Here is a 20,040-nt window from a genome sequence, read left to right on the forward strand (position 1 = left end):
CTTTTATTTTAATTTCCTAGCTCTAATTTTTAAATTGCTTAGTTGTTTCTATTAATATTTTTCTGACTTGTACATAGATCACTGTGGGTGTGTTTAGTCATGAAGAGGTGGTCATTGACCACCCCTTGACTCCGAGAGAAGTCAAAGACATTGTATATTCACAGTGTCAGCATCATGACATTTATCAAGCTGTATTACAACAAGAAATTATTTTATACATAGGAAGACTAATTACAACAACTCCCCAGCTTTTTCACGGAATTCTCAAAATACGCATTGGGTGAGCAACATTTACAGTATGACCTCAATAAAGTGAATCGCTGTTGTCTTTTAGTTTTATATGAAACTGAAATTTAGTGTTAGGTACATAATGCAAAGTTCAAACTGTTTTTATATGATATAAAATGATATGTATGTGTATGTATCTTTTTTGTGCAGATTAAATGCATAGATATTAGCCTCATCTTAAATTTGTTTGGTGTATTGTAAAAGCAGCCTTTTATCTCTCCTGTATTGGAACTGCCTAATTCCAATATGTCTCGCATGCACTCACTCTATTCAATTCTAATAAACTATCACTTATTATTTGGTAGTATTTATGTCAAGGTATTTTTGTTGTGCTTTTCACATTTTTTTTGAATTTCATGATTTGTTGTTATTATCATGAAGTGGATAATTTCATTTTGTTTTTCAATAGTTAATTTTTCAAGTAACTTGTGTTCCCAGTGTTCTTTTTTCTCTTTATGAAGAAAACAGTTTGATTTTAATTGCTACGCAACAAATTCTTAAGTTCAAGTTGCCACTTCTAGCACACTTGCACAAGCTACAAGTGGGAGTGGCTACTTTGGACTTATTAGCTATTATCTGTCATGAGTTGTTCATTATACCAGTCAACCTGCTTCTTCTGATCTTGTCCCTATCCCTCCTGAACGTGCCAAACCTGTTCAGGTCAACAAAGATTTTGTCATGTCTTCTTATATCCTTACTAATACTCATCTATGTTATGTTTTGTTCATTTCCCGTATTTCATATGATCCCCATTTTTCTTTGTTACATGCTACCTCCTTTTCTTAGTATATCAAAGCTCATGCTTAGTATTTTGTTTCTCAGATGATTCAAGGTACCAGCATACTTCATCCTCTAGAAGCTTCATATCAGTTTGCCTTGACCCATCATTATGCTGAATGTCTGTTTCTTGATTCTCTATGGTTAGAATTGATTTTACCAGTGTGGAGGACAGACCCTGATCATTCTGTTCATTTATTTCATTTCTGCCTTCATCTTACCTGTCAACTCTCCTGTGGTACTTGTCTACCATTCCCTCCATTTTGAGATGATCCATGAAGACCCTGAGGGTTTTTCAGGGATTGTTTTATCCTGATTAACTCTATGTTGGCTTGTTTATCTTCTTTGGTTTTAGCTTTACATACCACCAACAAGGAAACTAGGTAAACAAACTTGGAAATTCCAACTACTTATCTTTCGAACTTTAGTGTGGTCCTTTTTCTATGGTGATTAGTTTTAGTAATATTTCTCAGACTTTGGAATATTGTAAGGATTCAGTGAGACACCAAACCATCTTTTCATCTTTGGTGGATTATATGTCTCATTCTGAGCCTTACATGCCCCTATTACAGTTTTTCTTCCAGCTCCTTACCAGTTCTAGCCATGTTCTAACCTCCTGGAGTTCCCAATCTCATTGTTTTATCTGACATAGATGGACATATTGCCAACAGTATTATAAGTGATTATCCTCAGATGAGGTTTTTTTTTCTCTGGGTTTGTGGATGACCAAGTTATGCATCACAAATGCTTACCTGGGTTGATCAATAGGAAGATTTGGGGTTTTGGTTTGTAATCATGAGGTCTCATATTAGCATCTTGCAGATTCTTGCTCTAAGTCATGCTTTGGTTTACTTTTTTTTTCTCTATTTAGCCAGCAGTTGTCTGGAAATGATCCATTCCATTCTTTCTACAATGGTTGCTTATCTCAATCATCAGAGTGGCACCCATTCTCAATTCCTCTGCATTCATATGTGTTTTGTTTTGTTTTCTTTAGGCCCATTTACTCAGTATTCATTTCATAGTGTATAATGTTTCAGGTGCTTTCACTCTCATCATGGATCATCTTTCCTGTCCAAACAATTCTATTCAATGGAGTTGTCTTTTTTTTTTTTTTTTTTTCCAGTAGCCCTGCCTTCAGTTGGGTACTCTTCATGTCAAAGCTTTTCCAATGTCCTTCAACCACACATTTTCTCTGTACTCTTTAATCCATCATCTTATTTCTCTAGCTATCAATGACTTCAACCAGGATTAGATCAACAGATATGTCTATTTTCCTTTTCATTACATGTTCAATCTTTCTGATAGCTTCTTATTGGATATCTCAACTGTGGTTTCCACAGCTTTTCCAGCTCTAACTTCCTCCTCTGACTCCATCCCTTATTTGTCACCCTCTGTCACTGTGGTTCATTCTGTCTTCTTGCTTAGTTTTCCTTTGATCCTTTGCATAAAGATCTGGCTTCTCTCAACAGTTAGCTTCTTTGTTGGCTTGTTCTATTTGCTCTTCTTCCATGGAAGGTTCTCACTGCAAGTGAAATGTTTTCTATCAGTGGTTTCTGGGTTCATGGTTTTACTCTGATTAACCCAATGTTCCTTGTAATGCAGATTTCCTCACTTGGCTTTTAATCTCAATCTCAGATATTCAGGTTGCCTTGTGCCCCCCACCCACCTTTTTTCCCTGAAACCACAAGGTGTATATCTCTTACATTTTACCTAAAATGGTTAATAAAGTACAAAATTTAAAACAAAAATTTTAAATGCTTGTAAAATCGTATGGTTGTGATAATATGGCAATGGTGTTGTGCTGGTGTAGATGATGTGATGCCAGTATGAAAGAAGTGTAAATAGGAACATGTTGTCAAAATTGCTGTTCACCCCTTTAATTGGATTCCTCATCCTGCTCCCACATGTTGTTGGTTCCTACTGGCTGGGATTTGGATTTTAGAGGTGAACCAATCAATGGAAGTCCTCGTAGATGTATTACAGATGTTTATAAACCTACCTTAATTATATTCTTATTACTCCATCTGTGCTGTGGATCACAGTGGAGGTACTTGCAGATTATTATGGTTCTTCCACTTCTGCTGATCCTCAGTGCTTACTATTCTGAAGATGTTACTATGCTCGAGGTGGTTCTGGTCAATTTAAATTTGAGGGAGATTGTTTAACCTGTTGACTGCCAAGTATTTCAGCTGCTACGGCAACTCTGAACCAAGTTCAAAATACAACTCTAATGATTCTTCATTGTGTAACTTTTTTCATGGTGCCATTTTGGATCAAAAGTGAAACAATTTACAAGTAGGTCAGATACATGTCTTTAAAAACACGTTGAGAACACAGTATTGAGAACGAAGTAACTCATCCGTGGCACTGTGTTACCGATTGGCTTGGATGAGTTGTCTCGTCTACGGCACTGAACAGGTTAAAGTACATGTACACATTTTTTGTTATTGGATTTTGGGTTCCCAGATTAATCTATCAATTTCTTTTATTAATGTGCCCTGTTTATGGGTCTGAGGGAATTTTTTCCTTCTGGCCTCATGAACTTGTAGTAAAGATGGTATGGTTCTCTTTCCTAGCCCCATATGGTTGCCAGTTCCCAATGGTCTTGGCTTTAAATTATAGTCAACTTGCTGGTCATATGATCCTCATCCTACCACTGCTTGGATGTCAGTTCCCAGTCGTATGGGTTTTGGATATTGTTGACTTCCCACATACAGCCCATTACACCCTAGGACACTTATTTTTAATTTTCACCCATTTTATTATTTTCTGAGATAGTTTCATACATATTATATGGTATGGATCACTATCAAACCTGAGTTTTCTCTCATTTCTATGCACTCCTCTGTTTTCTGCCCATGTATGAAAACATCTTTCTGTGATGGGGGAAGAGCACATCTGGTTCAGAAGTGGAGCAGTCCCCCACTTCAGATACGAGAATCTGACTGTTATCTCAGGGAGTGTCCTTCAGCAGCTCTCAAGGAATTCTTCCCTTTCCTTTACATCAGTCCCTCCATCTGTTCACTGTGAGAAGAAACAATGTACTGTATTCTCCCATACTGAACATGTATTTCCAGTGGGTACTTATCCCCTCTCTCAATTCCCACTCTTCCTGGTAGAATTGAATAGAGGGAGTTGCATGCATCATGAATGTATGTCTCATTCTTATTGGTGGAGAGTTGTTGCATGATGATTTGCATGAGAGAAGCATTGGACAGTCAGCTCCAGTTGAGGGGGTGGGGGCTTGTGGCATGCAAAGAAAAAATGATTACATGGAAGGCAGCCCTGAATGAAAATAGCTATTTATGTGAGAGGAGTAAGTATCTATCAGAAATATATTTTCAGTATAGGAAAATTATAACTTCCCATCACTATAAATTTTCTTCATGATAGATTTGAGTCTATTTATAATTTTCATTAATGTCACGATCACATTCATTCAAGGCTGTAACTGAGATAATAAAATGTAGCAAGCTACTGAACTTTTTATCTGTGGAAATTGTGTTTAATATTAAAAGAATAAATTGGTAATGATTTCATTATATTGAATTTTATTTGATAAAGGCAAAAACAAAATGTAAATAATTGGTGATGTTGAGAAAGGCAACTTGTGTAGAAAATTATATATTTAAAAAGAGAAAGCACTAGTAGAGGAGCGAACAACGTTTTGACCTTCTTTGGTCATTGTCAGGTTCACAAAGAAAGAAAGGATTACTGACCAGTACCTGACCATATGTTTGAAAGCAGTTGTGTAATTGAGTGTAGGAATGTAGAGGGTGTGCTTAGATGTTGGATATATTTATAAATATTGGTATAAAGGTGTTTCTTTGTATTGGTTTATTTTTGGCTTGTTTTATAAGTACGGCTTCTTTAATTTTGTGTTTGTGTTTGTTTCTTTATTTAGCATTTGGGTGTTTTCTATGGTTATGTTGTGTTTATTTGATTTGCAGTGTTTGAAAATGTGTGAAGGTGACTTTTTATGCTATTTGAATCTGGTTTCCATTTTTCTACTTGTTTCTCCAATATAGAAGTCATGGCAGTTATCACATTGTATTTTATAAATAATGTTGGTGTGGTGTTTGTCAGTGTAGTTTTTACACAGTATAGACCTCAGTTTTGTGCCTGGTTTTTGAATACATTTGGTATTAACTGGAATGTCATATTTTGTTACAAGTTTTTACCAAATGTTAGTTATTTTTCTACTGATGTTGGGAATATAGAGTATGCAGCAGTATATGGTTTCGTGATTTTTTTTTATTCATGAGGTATATTTACTTTTGTTAGTTGATTTTGGTTTTTGTGTAGGTGTGTGCATTTAATGCTTTCTATGGTTTGTAGAGGAAACTTGTGTGAAGTGTTGCTTTATTTTGTCTAATTTGTTGTTAATTTTATCTGGTGACATAGTTTTATGGCTGTGTTTATTTGGTTTTTAGTATGTTGAGTTTTTGTTTTGTTTCATGTGCTGAGTCCCAAGAAATGTATAGTCTAGTATGGGTGATTTTTTTTTTTTTTTTTTTGGTGGATTTCTGTTTTAAATTGTGTATCGGTTCTTGTAATTTTGAGGTAAAGAAATTATATTTGATTGCTTTCTTCCTGTTCACATGTGAAGCTAATGTTGGGATGTATTGAGTTAATGTGATTGAAAAAATTGTGTGTTCTATATATGTGAATCCTGCAACTGTGTCATCTACATATCTGTACCAGTATAGTGGTGGATGTAATGCTGTGTTAATTGTTTGTGTTTCAACTTGTGTCATAAAAATATTGGCTACAACTGGTGATACTGAGTTGTCCATGCTTAGGTCATTTGTTTATATATGGTTGTGGTTGTTGAATATGAAGTTTGTCTTTGTCTTCGTGAATTTTAAGAGGGTTGCTGGGAATGTCTATTGATGGATTAGGGTCTTGGATATAGAGTTCTAAGGCAATCTTGCAGGCTTCAGTGGTTGGAACTTCTGTAAAGAGGAATATGATGTCAAAACTGGCCATTAAGGCTTTATGATTTAAGTTGAATAAGGTTAGATTTGAAATTAAAAGTCTGATGAATGAGCTGGCTGATGTTACATATTTGGAGAATAGCCATGCTATATATTTACCAAGATTGTAATTAAACAATTCATATGTGGACATTATTGGTTGTAGTGGACAATGTGGTTTATAAGGTTTGGGGATGCCGTATATTTGTGGTGTGTGAGAATCGGTTTTGGGTAGGTAAGAATAAAGTGTTTTTGAAATTGTGTTGGCTCTTTTTATTTTTAGTAGTATTTTGTTTGTTGCTTTTTATCTGTCTTTGTTGAATTTGTGTGTATTGGTTTAAATTTGTTTGTATCTGACAGAATGTTTTCATTTTTTGGATGTATTCATTCGTGTTCATTATGACTATAGCGACTTTTAGAATTTTTATGTTTTTGTCTTGTTTTAGGTTTTTAATGGAATTAATCTCTTTTTGTAAGGTTGTTTTTTAGTTTTGTTTTGTGAAATTATGTTGATGGTTTTGTGAGAAAATTATTTGATAAATCAATTGACATCTAATGGCTAAACTTCCCAGGAAAAATTAAAGATTTATATTTTCCAGCAACACCTAAAAACAATATCTTAAGTGATTTTTTTTAAAGTTGTCTTCTTTCTGTTGGTTGTTTTCAATTTGTTTTTTTTCTTGTTTTTGTTTTCTGTGGAAAGTATCACAAGTCTCCTGGCTAGGTGTTCTGAACATATTTTAATTTCTAATGTTGGAATGTACCTAGGTGCTATTTCAAAGTTGAGTCTCTGTTAAGTAGATGTATCTCGTCTGTGTTTAATTGTCGGTCAGATCTGTTGAGGTTAGTCAATAGTTTGTCATGTTGTTGTCTTTTCTGTTGTTTGCATCTTAGTTTCTCTAGTGTTTTGTTGTGGCAGATCATTTTGTCCCTGTCGTCTCTAGTGTTGATTTGGTTGATGTTTCGTTAGTTTCTCTAGTGTTTTGTTGTGGCAGATCATTTTGTCCCTGTCGTCTCTAGTGTTGATTTGGTTGATGTTTCGTTAGTTTCTCTAGTTTTTTGTTGTGGCAGATCGTTTTGTCCCTGTCGTCTTTAGTGTTGATTTGGTTTGTTTCGTTGTTTTAGTCAATAAATCTCTGGTTTAATGCAGCATGCCAGTTGAGGTCTAGGTTCATTTTTTGTTTCTGTAAGTCATGTAGTTCTTTGTATTTCGTGTTCAACATGGCTTTGAGTTGTTTTTTCTGTAAATTTCAGATAATGTTTGTGTATTTATTTGAAAGTTTTTGATAGTTTTACCTTTACAAAGTTAAGGGTTAGTTGTTCCTTTCTACATAACCATAGAAAAGACCCAAATACTAAATAAAGAAACAACCATAAACAAATGCAAAATTAAAGAAACCTTACTTATACAACAACTCGAGCCCAAAATAAACCAATACAAAGGAACACCTTTATATCTATATTAATAAATATATCCAACATCTAAGCATGCCCTCTACATTCCTACACTCAATTACACAACTGCCTTCAAACATGTTGTCAGCTACCAGTCAATAACCCTTTCTTTCTTTGTGAATCTGATGATGACCGAAGAAGATTGAAACGTTGTTTGCTCCTCTCCTAGTGCTTTCTCTACCCACACCAGCCATTTGTAATTATATAAAAACAGCAAATATTCATTGAAATATTGATTGTTTACACTTAGTATCAGTTGCACTAAACACATTAAGTTTGTATGAAATCTACTTGATCAACATTTTGAAGTTTATTTTTATTATGTAACATTCTGTGAATCTTTTAAAAAATCTGGAAGCGTAACATAGGATTTAATGGCAAAATGCATCCATTCATGAAAGAAGAATAAAATGATAAATTCACTTTGAATTGTAACTGCTTTCCAAAATATGAAAATTTAGTTTTATGTATTTTGAATCACTTCAATAGTTACAAATACTTCTTTTCTTGTTTAGGTGGGTCATACAAGCAATGATACTGCACATGAGGTTCCTCAATGAAAACCCACCAGTAAGTAATACTAGAAATTACATGTTTATTATGATTGTGACTTGTATAATATTGACTTGTATTTTTGTCTTTTAAAGCATAACTATCACACAGAATAACAAGAACATAGGTTATGAACTACAGTTTGAAAATACTTGTGTGCTTGTATCATAACAAAAAAAACATTTACATCAATTCTTGTCTTGGATCTTGTTTTGTATGTATTTATCATAGAATGATGAATCAGTAATGGTGACTTATGTTTTGTCAGTGTCTAGAGAATCTTGCTCCTAGTGAAGTCAGAAAGGTTTTGTACAGAGTTCTGTCTCATGCAGACCATGATGGCGGGTATGCTTTTAATATCATATTGCATTTCTAAAGTTTGAAGGAAAAGAATGTGAATAAGTATTTACTACTTAACCTTATTTTGAGCTACTGTCTTTTTGTAATTTAACATGAAAGAAGATTTTTTTGTGTACTGCTGTTACTTATCCTTCCTAAAAAAAAAAACAGCAATTTTTTGGTAGCATTACACTATCTTCAAAATGTAAAAAAACATCAAACTATAGTTCTTATTACATACTGTTACACTAACTTTATATTAATTGTTTTGTTTTTGTGTGATATGTCTTACATCTTGTCTTGCATATTCAAAATTATTTTAATATAAACTTACTTGCAACGTTTTTTTAATGGTATGCTTAAAGAATGTCGGCTCATCAGAAACGCCAAATAGAAGGTGCTCTCTGCAGAGTCCCGAGGAATTTTTATGACAAAGTGTGGGACATCATGACTCGAACACCAGGTGGAATTATAGTAGCTGGTCATCACCTCCCACAGGTAAGAGTACTTTCAACTGTATTATTAGATACATATTAAAACATGTAAAGGTATTTAAGTTATTGTTTTTTTGTATTCTGTAGTGTATCAATGACTAAAGCTCAGTAGGCTATGTTAAAAGTACATAATGTACATGTTAGTGATTTTATGTAAGGAATACATGTTGCTAAAATTCATATATTGAAACATTTATAAATAATACTACAGAATAATTTTAAGCTTCTGATAGCTTAAAATTAATTATTTTCAATTTAAATTCAGATTGATTACATGTATTCAAAGTAAACTTGGTAAACTTAAACATGTTCAACAAATATGAGAGAGAGAGAGAGAGACAGTGTCTTGTATAGGTATTCACCCCACAGCAATAATTTACTTATTTCATAAGAATTCAGCCTTCTAAGTCAGTACTAGCACCTTTAGTAGCAATTACTGCTGCAAGTCTATTTTGGATAGCTCTCTACCAGCTTTGCAAAGTGGAATGTTGTAATTTTTGCCCATTCTTCCAGGCAAAATTGCTCCAGTTCTGACATTTTTGTTGGGGGTCATTATTGGACTACAGTCATAAAGTTTTACCATAAATTTTCTATTTGATTCAAGTCAGGACTTTAACTTGGCCATTCAAGGACTTTCACCTTCTTTTAAAGACACTTCTATGTGGCTTGGCATAGTGTTTTGGGTCATTTTCTTTCCTACAGAAATGTGAATTTTTGACTCAACTTTAGATTGTTGGCTGTCTCGAGTAGGATTTCCTTTGGGTTTTGCCTGTAGTTTGCATTATCCATATCTCCTCTCAGTCATTATAAATTTTCTAGTTCCCAAGCATGACTCCCATATCAGACATGAAACTTTGCAAATCTTTCATTATCACTGTTGGCATCACAGTGGCATCCCTAACCAGTTTTTTATTTGTTCAGCTGCTTTGTCTGGAAGGGGAGTCTGATCTGGCCAGTATGAAGCACATAAAGCTTCTTAATAAAGGACTTCACTATAGTGAAAAGGGTAATTGGAAACTTTGAATTTTTCTTGTAATCTTCTGATCTGTGCTTCCTTCAATTTTATTCCTACCTTGTTAGAATGCCCTTTAATATTCATTGTTGGATTGTAGCATCATTATACAAGTTGTGGCTTGAACAGATGCATTTATTCTGAAGTGACTTAGGATAGCTGTAGCATAGGTGTCGAATAATTAAGAAATTTAGAATATTCTGACTTTCTTTGAAAATCTAACTTACATAAAAATTTAATATTAGTTTTCTTGGTTTGAAGTGGATTGTGTAGATTCTAAGTATAATATCCCATTTAAAAGTTTAATGATTGCAAACTCAGATGACAATAAAATGTGGACTCATTGCAGGAGGTGAATATTTTTTGCAAGGCACTGTATTAGTAAAGTATATTGTTTAAATAATATATCTCCGATTTACCCTTGAATTGTGTTTCTGTTTGGATGTTCTAAGCTATATGAGGACATCTTGTTGTCATAATATTTTTATTAACCTTTAACAGATGCATGAAAATGCTAGTTGAACAGAGATCTTGAAGTTAAAAGTTCTAAAAGCTTGAGGTAACAAAACATGATTCACTACTAGGTAGTATGTATTATTTTAAAATCACAATAGAACTTGTAGTAATTTAAGTCCACATTTTTCTTTTCAGGCTTAATGCATGTTCCAATAAGAAGGGCATGATATTTAAACTACATATTGTTTCTTTTTATGCTTCTGCCAGCAAGGTTTTTCAGTTATTGTTAAGGCTAATAGATCCAACTGGATTACAGCTATCAAAGGCTTAATAAAAATGATATTTATATTAGCTGTTTGTGACATCATGTTCAAAAATATAGAACAATTGTCTTAACGCTATCCCTGAATATCTTAGTATAACTAACACATTGATCCAAGTGGTCAATTTTTAATAAAACAACTGAAATAAAATCACTTCTTTTAAAATTAGAAATTTGTTTAGCTGCACAAAAATGAAGATATATCAGATGGTGCAACTCAGTTTAATTAATATATTAATGTTAACTTATCAGAGTTCATTCAGTAAATTATAAGATTTTATAAATTTATAAACCTTGAAACCAACATAGTAATAAACATCTCAGGTATCCATTTGAATATTGCACTATACAGTGAAGTGCAAATAGTTTTTATATGAATTAACTGGATAATCAAATAACATTTCCGTCAACTGATTATCTCACAATATTATGCAAGTATATTACTACTACTAACTTGCACTTGTGCTACATGTAGTAAGTATTGCATCATCTAACTTTCTGGTGCTTTCTGCAAGTTTCTAAACATAGTGTCATTTTCTTCATTTGTCATGGTAGCAATAGAAACTCAATCCAAATAAGAATATTGGCTGGAGATAAGGATGTCAAGTACTAAATTACACTGCTATGTGCTGCTTTCATTTAACTCTATGAGAATGGGTCACAGATCAAAGGTGACGTCATTGCATTTGTTAACTCACATTCAAAATTTTATTGAACTACTATTTTATGAATTTATGTCAATAGGATTGGTATCAAACTGTAAATTATAATTCAAATTTTCATATTATACACTATTTAATTTCTGAATTTAAATAATATTTAAAAAACACACCTAAACATTGATTTTTTGTGTGTCACATGGCATGTTGATTGTAAAACTGGTTCATATTAGATGTTTATAATGTCAAAATACACAGTCTGTAGTTTTGTACAAATTAAGAACTCAAATTACTGATATTTAAAAGCTAGAATATAAAATAAAAACCTCCTGTCTTTTCTCTTTAATGAAATACTGCTAAAGTATTGAACTAAATGTAGTGTTCCTGCTCACCTCCTTCAGTTTTTGTAAACAGTTCATTATATTCATTTAATTCTGTATGTGGCATATGAAACACCATTCAAAAGCCAAGAATGTTAATAAATGGTTTTTCCCAGCTTTCTTCAAATATGACAGTGTCATCTCTTTATTTCAAGACAAACTGTCATCCTCGTAAATATAGTTTTCAGCTTATTAAGAATTTCACATTTTTTCTACCCAAATACAACTCCATTAGTAAACTTGATAAATCATAATGGAATTCTGTGGTATCTATATAATAATTTATCATTTTTGTTATTCAAATGTGTATATATAAAGCCTAAAAAATTATTTCATTTTGTGACGTCCATGTGTGAAATTTTATGAGGCTTAGCAACATAGGACAAGCAGCAAACTACAACAAAGATCATAATTAGAAGAGATAGTTGTTTGTTTTACTTCTTTGTTTACTGTTCCATGTTTTAAGAAAAATGTTTTAAAACATATTTGTAAATAATGATATATTTACATATTTGTAATAATTTAAATATGCCTTCAGTTTATGATCTGTTCATTTACTTTCATAATTTATATTTGTTTTTTATTTATTAAAAGAGGAGTCAAGAACTACCACAAATATTAAAGTAAAATATCTGAATTCTGTTTTAATTTAGCAAAGGTATTATTCAGTGATAAAGAACTTTTAAGAATTTGTTTCTGAGAATTGTAAATTAATCTCACAATTATAAGTAGCATCTGAAGTTATTTTTGAACTGAGTAAAATTATTGTTAACTTTATAAACCTGAAATATTTATTGGTGAGGTACCTACTTTTCACATTTACTCTGTATTATTTAAAACTACTTTAATTCAAATATATTATCTAATTATATCATACATCATATTTTATTCAAATGTGTATTTTCACTATGCATTAATTTATTTTGATGTGAATTTGTATATTTTTGATACTATTGTATACACCTGCATGCATTTTGATGTGATGGTTTTTTCACACTTTAGCAACCAACACTCTCAGAAATGACAGTTTATGAGCTGAACTTCTCTCTACAAGTGGAATTGTTGCTCAGTAGAATAATTCATCCTGAGTATCGGCAAATAATGGTGGAGGTGAGGTTATTCAGTAACAGTTTAATGAGAATGTTTTGATTATTTTGCAAAATGTGATTGTGTTAAATAAACAAATCTAGAAAGCCAGTGTGCATATAGAGTTGAAATGTAGTAGTTTATTGAGTGCTGCATTGAGCAAATGTAATGCACAGGAACAGTGTATTTTCTAATTATAACTGTCTACACTTGTAATATTATGTACAGTGGAAGAATGTTCCAGTACTGTATCTTGGTATTAGAAAATTCAAATGTGAACCAAAAGGATTTCAGTAGTTAGACATGAGAAAAATATATTTTTTACCCCAAAAAATACTAAAAATGTCGATGTGTTTCTGAAATTTATGAAACAAGGATACATTATTTTGCTACATTTATGGTTGTTTCTTGTTGTTTTTTTTGCATACAGAAAATTAAACTTAGATTTAAAAGATATCTGGTAGATTCTTAACATGTAATCTTCACTTATGGGCCTTCAGTAGCTTTCTTCAAATATCTGAAAACAAAAGATTTTAAGAAAAAACTGTGATGCACTTTATAAGATGTCATAATATTGTACTAACTGTATTTATTTATTTCTCTAGTTTTGGATAATACAACATTTATAATCCCAAAAATTAGATTTTGATTGCTGTGGTGGGCAAAGCACAGTTAACCCATTGTGTAGTTTTGAGCTTAACAACCACACAAAAATTAGTTTTCATATGAAGTAAATATTAACTAACTATACACAGATCTGATTTGAACAATTAAGTAAGGTGTTTTATCAAAAACATATTGTATAAAATGTGTTATGTCTTTTTATCTATAGCTAATAATGGTTGTTAATCTTATTCTGGAGAGAAATCCAGAGTTGTCGTTTGAAGAAACCGTAGATTTAGATAAGGTATGTAGAATTTGTGTAATATATATTCATAGTCTTGTAATAGGATAAACAGACTAATATATAATGTATTATATTTTAAAACGTTAAAATATCTGTCTAAGGCTTGTTATATCTTTGTATATTAAACTTAAGGTTCATTTAAATCTTTAAATTACTCTGAAGATGTACGTAAAACTACTAATGTGTAATTTTTCATGTAGAGGTATGTGAATTCATTAAGTAAGTTATAAAAAAAAGTTTAATTATCTTTTTCAGTTGGTTTATGAGGCCTTTACTTTGTTTCAAGGAGATGAATGTATTACCTCTGAAAATAACAAAAACATGAGTGCGTTCTATAATGCATCATCCACTGTTACTGCCAGCAACCTAGCACGTGCTGTCATGAATCATTTGCTGAAACATGGGCCTCAAAGTCTTAATACTCAAGAACTGTGCAGGATTTCTTAGTCTTTAAAACAGGTCTTCAGTTGTGATCTGTTCTTTGCACTTCATTTGATCTCTGTGTAAGAGTTTTGTCAGTTTTCAGCTAATGTCACATTACAAAGAGTGAGCATTTATGTATGGTGTGCGTGTGTCTGTTCAAAAAGTGTATTTCTGTCTTTGTGTGTGTGTGTGTAATATAACTTCCAAACAAAAAATTTTAAATCACAGTATCTGTTCATAGTTTGCAATGTGGCATGTTAGTTTTCACTTGCAGTAAGGCTTATTTATTAGCATAAAAGGAAGGAAAATCTCCACTCTCAATTTGACTTTTCAGCAAACTATTGAAATTGTGTAACTTAGAATTGTGTCAAAACAAATTGATAATATTAATCCATAAATCTAATTACTTGTTGAAATAAGTATTATAAATCTTTTTAACTGATAACTTATTTTTAACTTCCCCATATTTTCTTCTTTTAATTAAAGTATTTTATGGGGTGTTCATTGAATTTTCATTCATTAACTATTTGTGCTAATTTCTGAAATTGTGTGCTAGAGGAATGTTCAGTTAATTTAAAACAACATTGTTTGCAAAATAAAAAAAATAATAAAAGTAAATGTTTAAAGTTAGTTAGAACCATGTTATAATTGTTCTGTTTAAAATACCAAAATTTTTAAATATCAGCATTTTGGAATTTTGATTAGATGAATTGATGTTATTAAGTGACAAGCTTATTTCGTGCTGTTAATAAAACAACTTATTAGGTGTTAATTGAAATAGTCTTACTTGAAACATAAAATAATTTTGTTAATAACTATTGGTGATAAATTTTGTTATTGAAGATAAGTAAAAAATAAGAACCTCAAGGAATGTTTTTTTGTTAGTTGAGGCTTCTAGGTCTTTCATATGATGCGTGTTTAGTTTTTTTATTAAATTTGTTTGGATATTTTTCTGGAAAAAAATTGTAATATGACCTGTCATAAAATAAAACTTAAATTTCAGGAAAAAAAAAATTGTTATATTTTATTTTGTTTGTGTACTAAAAATTATAAAACCTAACTAAAAACTGTAAACTTTACAAAATGTTTAAAGGAGGGTATATTATTTTGCCGTAGGTACTTTTGCTGTTTATATAACCAGCTACCAACAAGAATTCTAATGGAACTATCTACACATCAATTTGGATACTGCATTTCTGGCCTGACATGGCCTAGTGCGTTAAGGCGTGCGCTTAGTAATCTGAGGGTTACGGGTTTGCGCCCGAGTTGTGCCAAACATGCTCGCCCTTCCAGCCGTGGGGGCATTATAATGTTACGGTCAATCCCACTATTCGTTGGTAAAAGAGTATCCCAAGAGTTGGCGGTGGGTGGTGATGATTAGCTGCCTTCCCTCTAGTCTTACACTGCTAAATTAGGGAGACGGCTAGCACAGATAGCCCTCGAGTAGCTTTGTGTGAAATTCAAAACAAACAAACAAACAAAAATACTGCATTTAAGCATTTCAAATAATTTATTGTGTAACTGATTTACTGGCAACTTGATAGTAAAAAAAATTATCTGAATCTGTCATTTAGTAACATAATGAAATGTAATATTTTTGTCCATGCTACACATCTGTAAGACAGTATTTTCTAACTTAGAGCCTATGAAAGTTGGTGGTGGGGAGGGAGAATCCTGGCTTCATTAGAAGGAAAATTATTTGAAGAAAATATTTCCCTGTAATTGTTTCCAGTTTGAAAAATTTAACTTCAAAATACTCTTATATTTAATCTCTTTTAATTGTTTTATAATTAAAACAGAAAAGAATTATGTTGAGAATAAATACACATCTAGTTATTAGCTTAAGTACAGTATGACAGTGCTGGTATAATTGCCATACCTATGAGCTTAAATGTATGTCATACAGCACGTGCCTGTTCTTTGTTGAACATTAATTTTCTAAAATGGATGAAATAAATCCTGGATGAATTACAATTATCAACAATACAGCAAATCTCTCCAGTATTGCCTACGACTGGAACGATAGTGAATACGGAATTTGATTTACAAAATATAGTAACCTTTTTATATTCATTCACAGATTAGATGTTGCAGAACAGGCTCTTACCATTTCAAAATTAAATGTTAAAGTTATATTTATACTGTTATTTATTTTTGGTGAATTTTTAGTAAATGCTGCATCTTAACTCTATTTTATCTGAGCCTTTATTCATTTTGTATTTCAACTAAAGTTGTAATAAAGTATTCATATGGACCTGATGTGGCTATGTAGTTTAGAGTACTCAACTTAAATCTGAATGTCTCAAACACCTATTCCACCAAACATGTTAGTCATTTCAGTCATGGGGGGCTGTTATTATGTGATGGTCAATCCCACTATTCATTGGTAAAAGAGTAACCCCAGTATTGGCAGTGAGAGGTGATGATTTAAAGAAAATATGCTCAAAACAGCATGTTTGTTATTGTTATACTCTTGCCAGCCTGTAAGAAAAATAGTTTGGTATATTGCTTCCAAACCTTTTTTAGAATGCTAAATAAAATATTGCTAAAATTCTGAGTGGTTATTGAAAAATTGACTTACGTTTTATAGTTTACATAAAATATAAAAGAAATAAGTTTAGTGTAAACGATTTTATCCCTTGAAGTTAGGTTTTTACAAACTTCTGTTCTTATAATTACAACCCATTAATAGATGAACATTAGATGACTGTAACGTGTAGATACTCGATGTTTTGTACACTGTACAATGTGTTATTGGTTACTGTTGGAAAGACACGATAACACAAAAAGCATTCCATATATGACAGTATTTTAAAGGAATAATATTTTTTTAGCCTGTTGTAACACATTTTCATATATTTTATCAAACATCATAGTATAATGGGGAAAGCTGCAATAACAATAATAGAATTATGCCACCGTAAGCAATTGTCTAGGCTAAAGCCAGGCCTGATTGAATGCTTTTATAAAGCAATGATGGATATAAACCCAACTGCTAATTTCAAGAAACTAATTTCGAGATGACATGATGTTCCATGCTTTAAATATCTGGAAATAGTTGCTCTTATCGATCCAACTGCAAGTTATAGTTCAGTAAACAACACATTCGAGCGATAGTGTTTTCATGTTTCGTGTTGACCCAACAGCTGATGTACAAAATACGGTATATCCGGGTAATGGTATCATTATTAAACTTTACAATTGTATTTATTTTATACGAATAGATTCTTTTCCATTTTCAGACTTCGTTACGTCAGTAACTAAGCAGTTGCCAAAAGTAACGAGATTGTTTCACCGTCTTAAGTTTGTAGGTTTCAAAATATCTAAGCGTAAACTTTGAAATTAGATGTCCAACAAATGTCTTTTTTTTTTTTTTTAATAGATATCTGCAATAATTGTTTATCGGTTTCCGTACTTTTCTGACATTATAAATATTCAACTTTAAAACTGGAAACTATAATTACTGTTCTTAAGGTAAATTATAAAAACACTTATTTGGATATTGTTTTGTATTTGTTTTTCCTTTTCATTGACTTTCGTGACCATCATATGTTTTTAACTACTGGTATGGGAGAAGTCGTGAAAATGGACCTTGACTTTGCAATCTACAGTGGCGCCACGGAATTACAAGGTCACTTATTTTGAGATCATTTAGGCTGCTGAAATAACTACTTGTGAATAACAAAACGAAAGTTTTTCTATACTGTGAACTTCTTCACTTGATGAATGCGAGTAATGACTTTACCTTATAATAAATATACAAGTAGACTTTCGACCAATGAAATTAATAACACAGGAGCTGTAAGATTCATATCAGTATTTGAATTGAAAGCTTCAGATTTTTCATAGCTACACCTTGATGTTAACACCGAAAAATAAATGTATGATGAGGTTCAAAATCGAGATTTAATTTCAGAATTGTTAATATTGTGTGGACTTAAAGTCATGAAATTTAATCTCGCAAATTGTTTATATATTATATGAACACTTGTGATTATTCTATGTTTTAACACGCACAAAAGAAAAATAGTTTACAATTTTTAACAGAATTATAAATGAAACATTGAAAACTTAAACTGATTAGAACGAATCTTTATCTCAGATTATTTTTTAAATTTTTTGTTTTTTTTTCTTAGGAAATTCACTTATTCAGAATGTAACTCAATTTTATATTTGTTTTCGTATTTTACTTTCAGCAAATGTCATTGTTTTATAAAAACCGTAGCTATCAAAACTTGAAATTAAAATATAGAATAATTAATACTAGATGTACATCCTTGTGCAAATTAATTGAAACAAGACGGAAAATTACGCTTTTTCCAATTTTTTGCGTTTTATTTCTGAGAATCTAAAATTACAAATTAATACATGATATGACCGCTTTTGTTTTTCAGATCATTAACCCACTTTGGCATCGAGTCCACGAGGTGACTGCAATCTTTATTAATTTTTGGATCGCGGTACCACACCTCAATTATGGCCTCAATTAGCTTATCTTTCGTAGTACAGTCTTTTCCCCGAAGTCTTTCTTTACAAATCGCCCAAAGATTTTCAATAGGATTTAAGTCTGGAGAGTTTCCAGGCCAGTCCAGCACCTTTATTCCTGTTGTAGTCATAAAATTCTTCACAAGTTTTGATGTGTGGCACGGAGCCAGATCTTGCTGAAAAATGCCAGATCCATCTGGAAATCTCTTTTGCCAATTCTGGAACGACTCTTCTCTGCAAAATTTCGATGTACTGTGGTCCTCGCATCATACCTTCTACGATATGTAAGCCTTCGACGCCATGGTAGCTGAAAAAGCCCCAAAACATCTTCTTCAAGGGATGTTTTACGAACTGATTCTCGAAGTTTCTCACCTGGAGATCTGCGAACATGCAGACTTCTTTTACCCTGTACGAAGAAATGAGTCTCGTCACTGAATAACACCTTCCTCCATTGTTCTTGCATCCAGTTCTTGTATTTCAGACCCCATTGATACCGTTTTTTCTTCATTGAGTTGGTAAGAAGTTGTTTTTTTGACTGGTCTCCTTGCCCTTCTAACGCAATTTCGAATGACGCAATATTCTTCAAAATTTCGTCGTCTATCTATTTTTGGGATATATGACGAAACACAGCTAATGACGCCGTCTGTGTGAAAAAATGACTATTAAAGGAAATCAACGGGTCCAGCGAGCCTACACCGACCGCCATGCTGAAAATATTTTTAAATGACCATTTGTTTCAATTACTTTGCACAAGGGTGTATTTTCACATGGTTCCCGAAAGTGCTCCGTTTAAAGAGTAAATAATATTGGTATGGACAGTAACACATATATTTATTTCTTGCCTTCGAAACTCGTATATCATGCTGTGTTGTAAGCTACAACGTGGATATTGTGTTTCGTGATTTATGACATGCACACATTTTACTGATGTCGCTACAGTACAAATTGCAAAGTTAAGCGTCTTTTATGTGACGTCATTTTAATGTATTGTAACTGATTGACAGATAGCACAGTAATGTATAATGGTGTGAGTGGTTAATAAAGTAACCCCTCCAGATGGTCTTTGGCATCCTTTTAGGTAAAATATGTTAAGCTTTCTCTGTTTGCTATATTTAACGCCAACGAGACCTTTTGTCTGATGCCAAGGTTCATCATCATCATGCTTGCTGGGGTGCAATAGGCATATTGATATATATATATATACATACACACACACTACATAGCTAAAAGTATGTGGACACCTCTTCTAATTAGTGGGTTCAGCTATTTCAGCCACAAATATTGCTAACAGGTACTTAAAATCAAATATACAGCCATGCAATCCCCATAGACAAACATTGGCAGTAGAATGGGTTGTACTGAAGAGCTCAGTGACTTGCAACGTGGCACTGTCATAAGATGCCACCTTTTCAACAAGTCAGTTCGTCAA

At 32.3% G+C, this 20,040-nt stretch overlaps 1 protein-coding gene across 10 annotated transcripts in view; it reads left to right on the forward strand.

Annotated features, from left to right (window-relative positions):
• Positions 1 to 15,140, forward strand: part of LOC143230938 (putative phosphorylase b kinase regulatory subunit beta) — a 98,267-nt gene extending 83,127 nt beyond the window's left edge. For 9 of the 10 annotated variants that reach the window (XM_076465269.1, XM_076465267.1, XM_076465273.1 and 6 more), the window contains 7 exons: positions 78 to 280; positions 8,012 to 8,066; positions 8,317 to 8,393; positions 8,753 to 8,885; positions 12,713 to 12,820; positions 13,629 to 13,703; positions 13,959 to 15,140. In XM_076465269.1, the coding sequence (XP_076321384.1) occupies positions 78 to 280; positions 8,012 to 8,066; positions 8,317 to 8,393; positions 8,753 to 8,885; positions 12,713 to 12,820; positions 13,629 to 13,703; positions 13,959 to 14,150 (843 nt within the window). In that variant the 3' untranslated portion in view covers positions 14,151 to 15,140. Of the gene's footprint in view, positions 1 to 77; positions 281 to 8,011; positions 8,067 to 8,316; positions 8,394 to 8,752; positions 8,886 to 10,394; positions 10,453 to 12,712; positions 12,821 to 13,628; positions 13,704 to 13,958 lie in introns of those variants that run through there. The other variant, XM_076465275.1, reaches the window with a different exon arrangement.
• Positions 15,141 to 20,040: the final 4,900 nt, after the last annotated feature.

Source organism: Tachypleus tridentatus, chromosome 10 (genome assembly GCF_004210375.1).
Source record: "Tachypleus tridentatus isolate NWPU-2018 chromosome 10, ASM421037v1, whole genome shotgun sequence".
In the NCBI taxonomy this organism is placed as follows: Eukaryota; Metazoa; Arthropoda; class Merostomata; order Xiphosura; family Limulidae; genus Tachypleus; species Tachypleus tridentatus.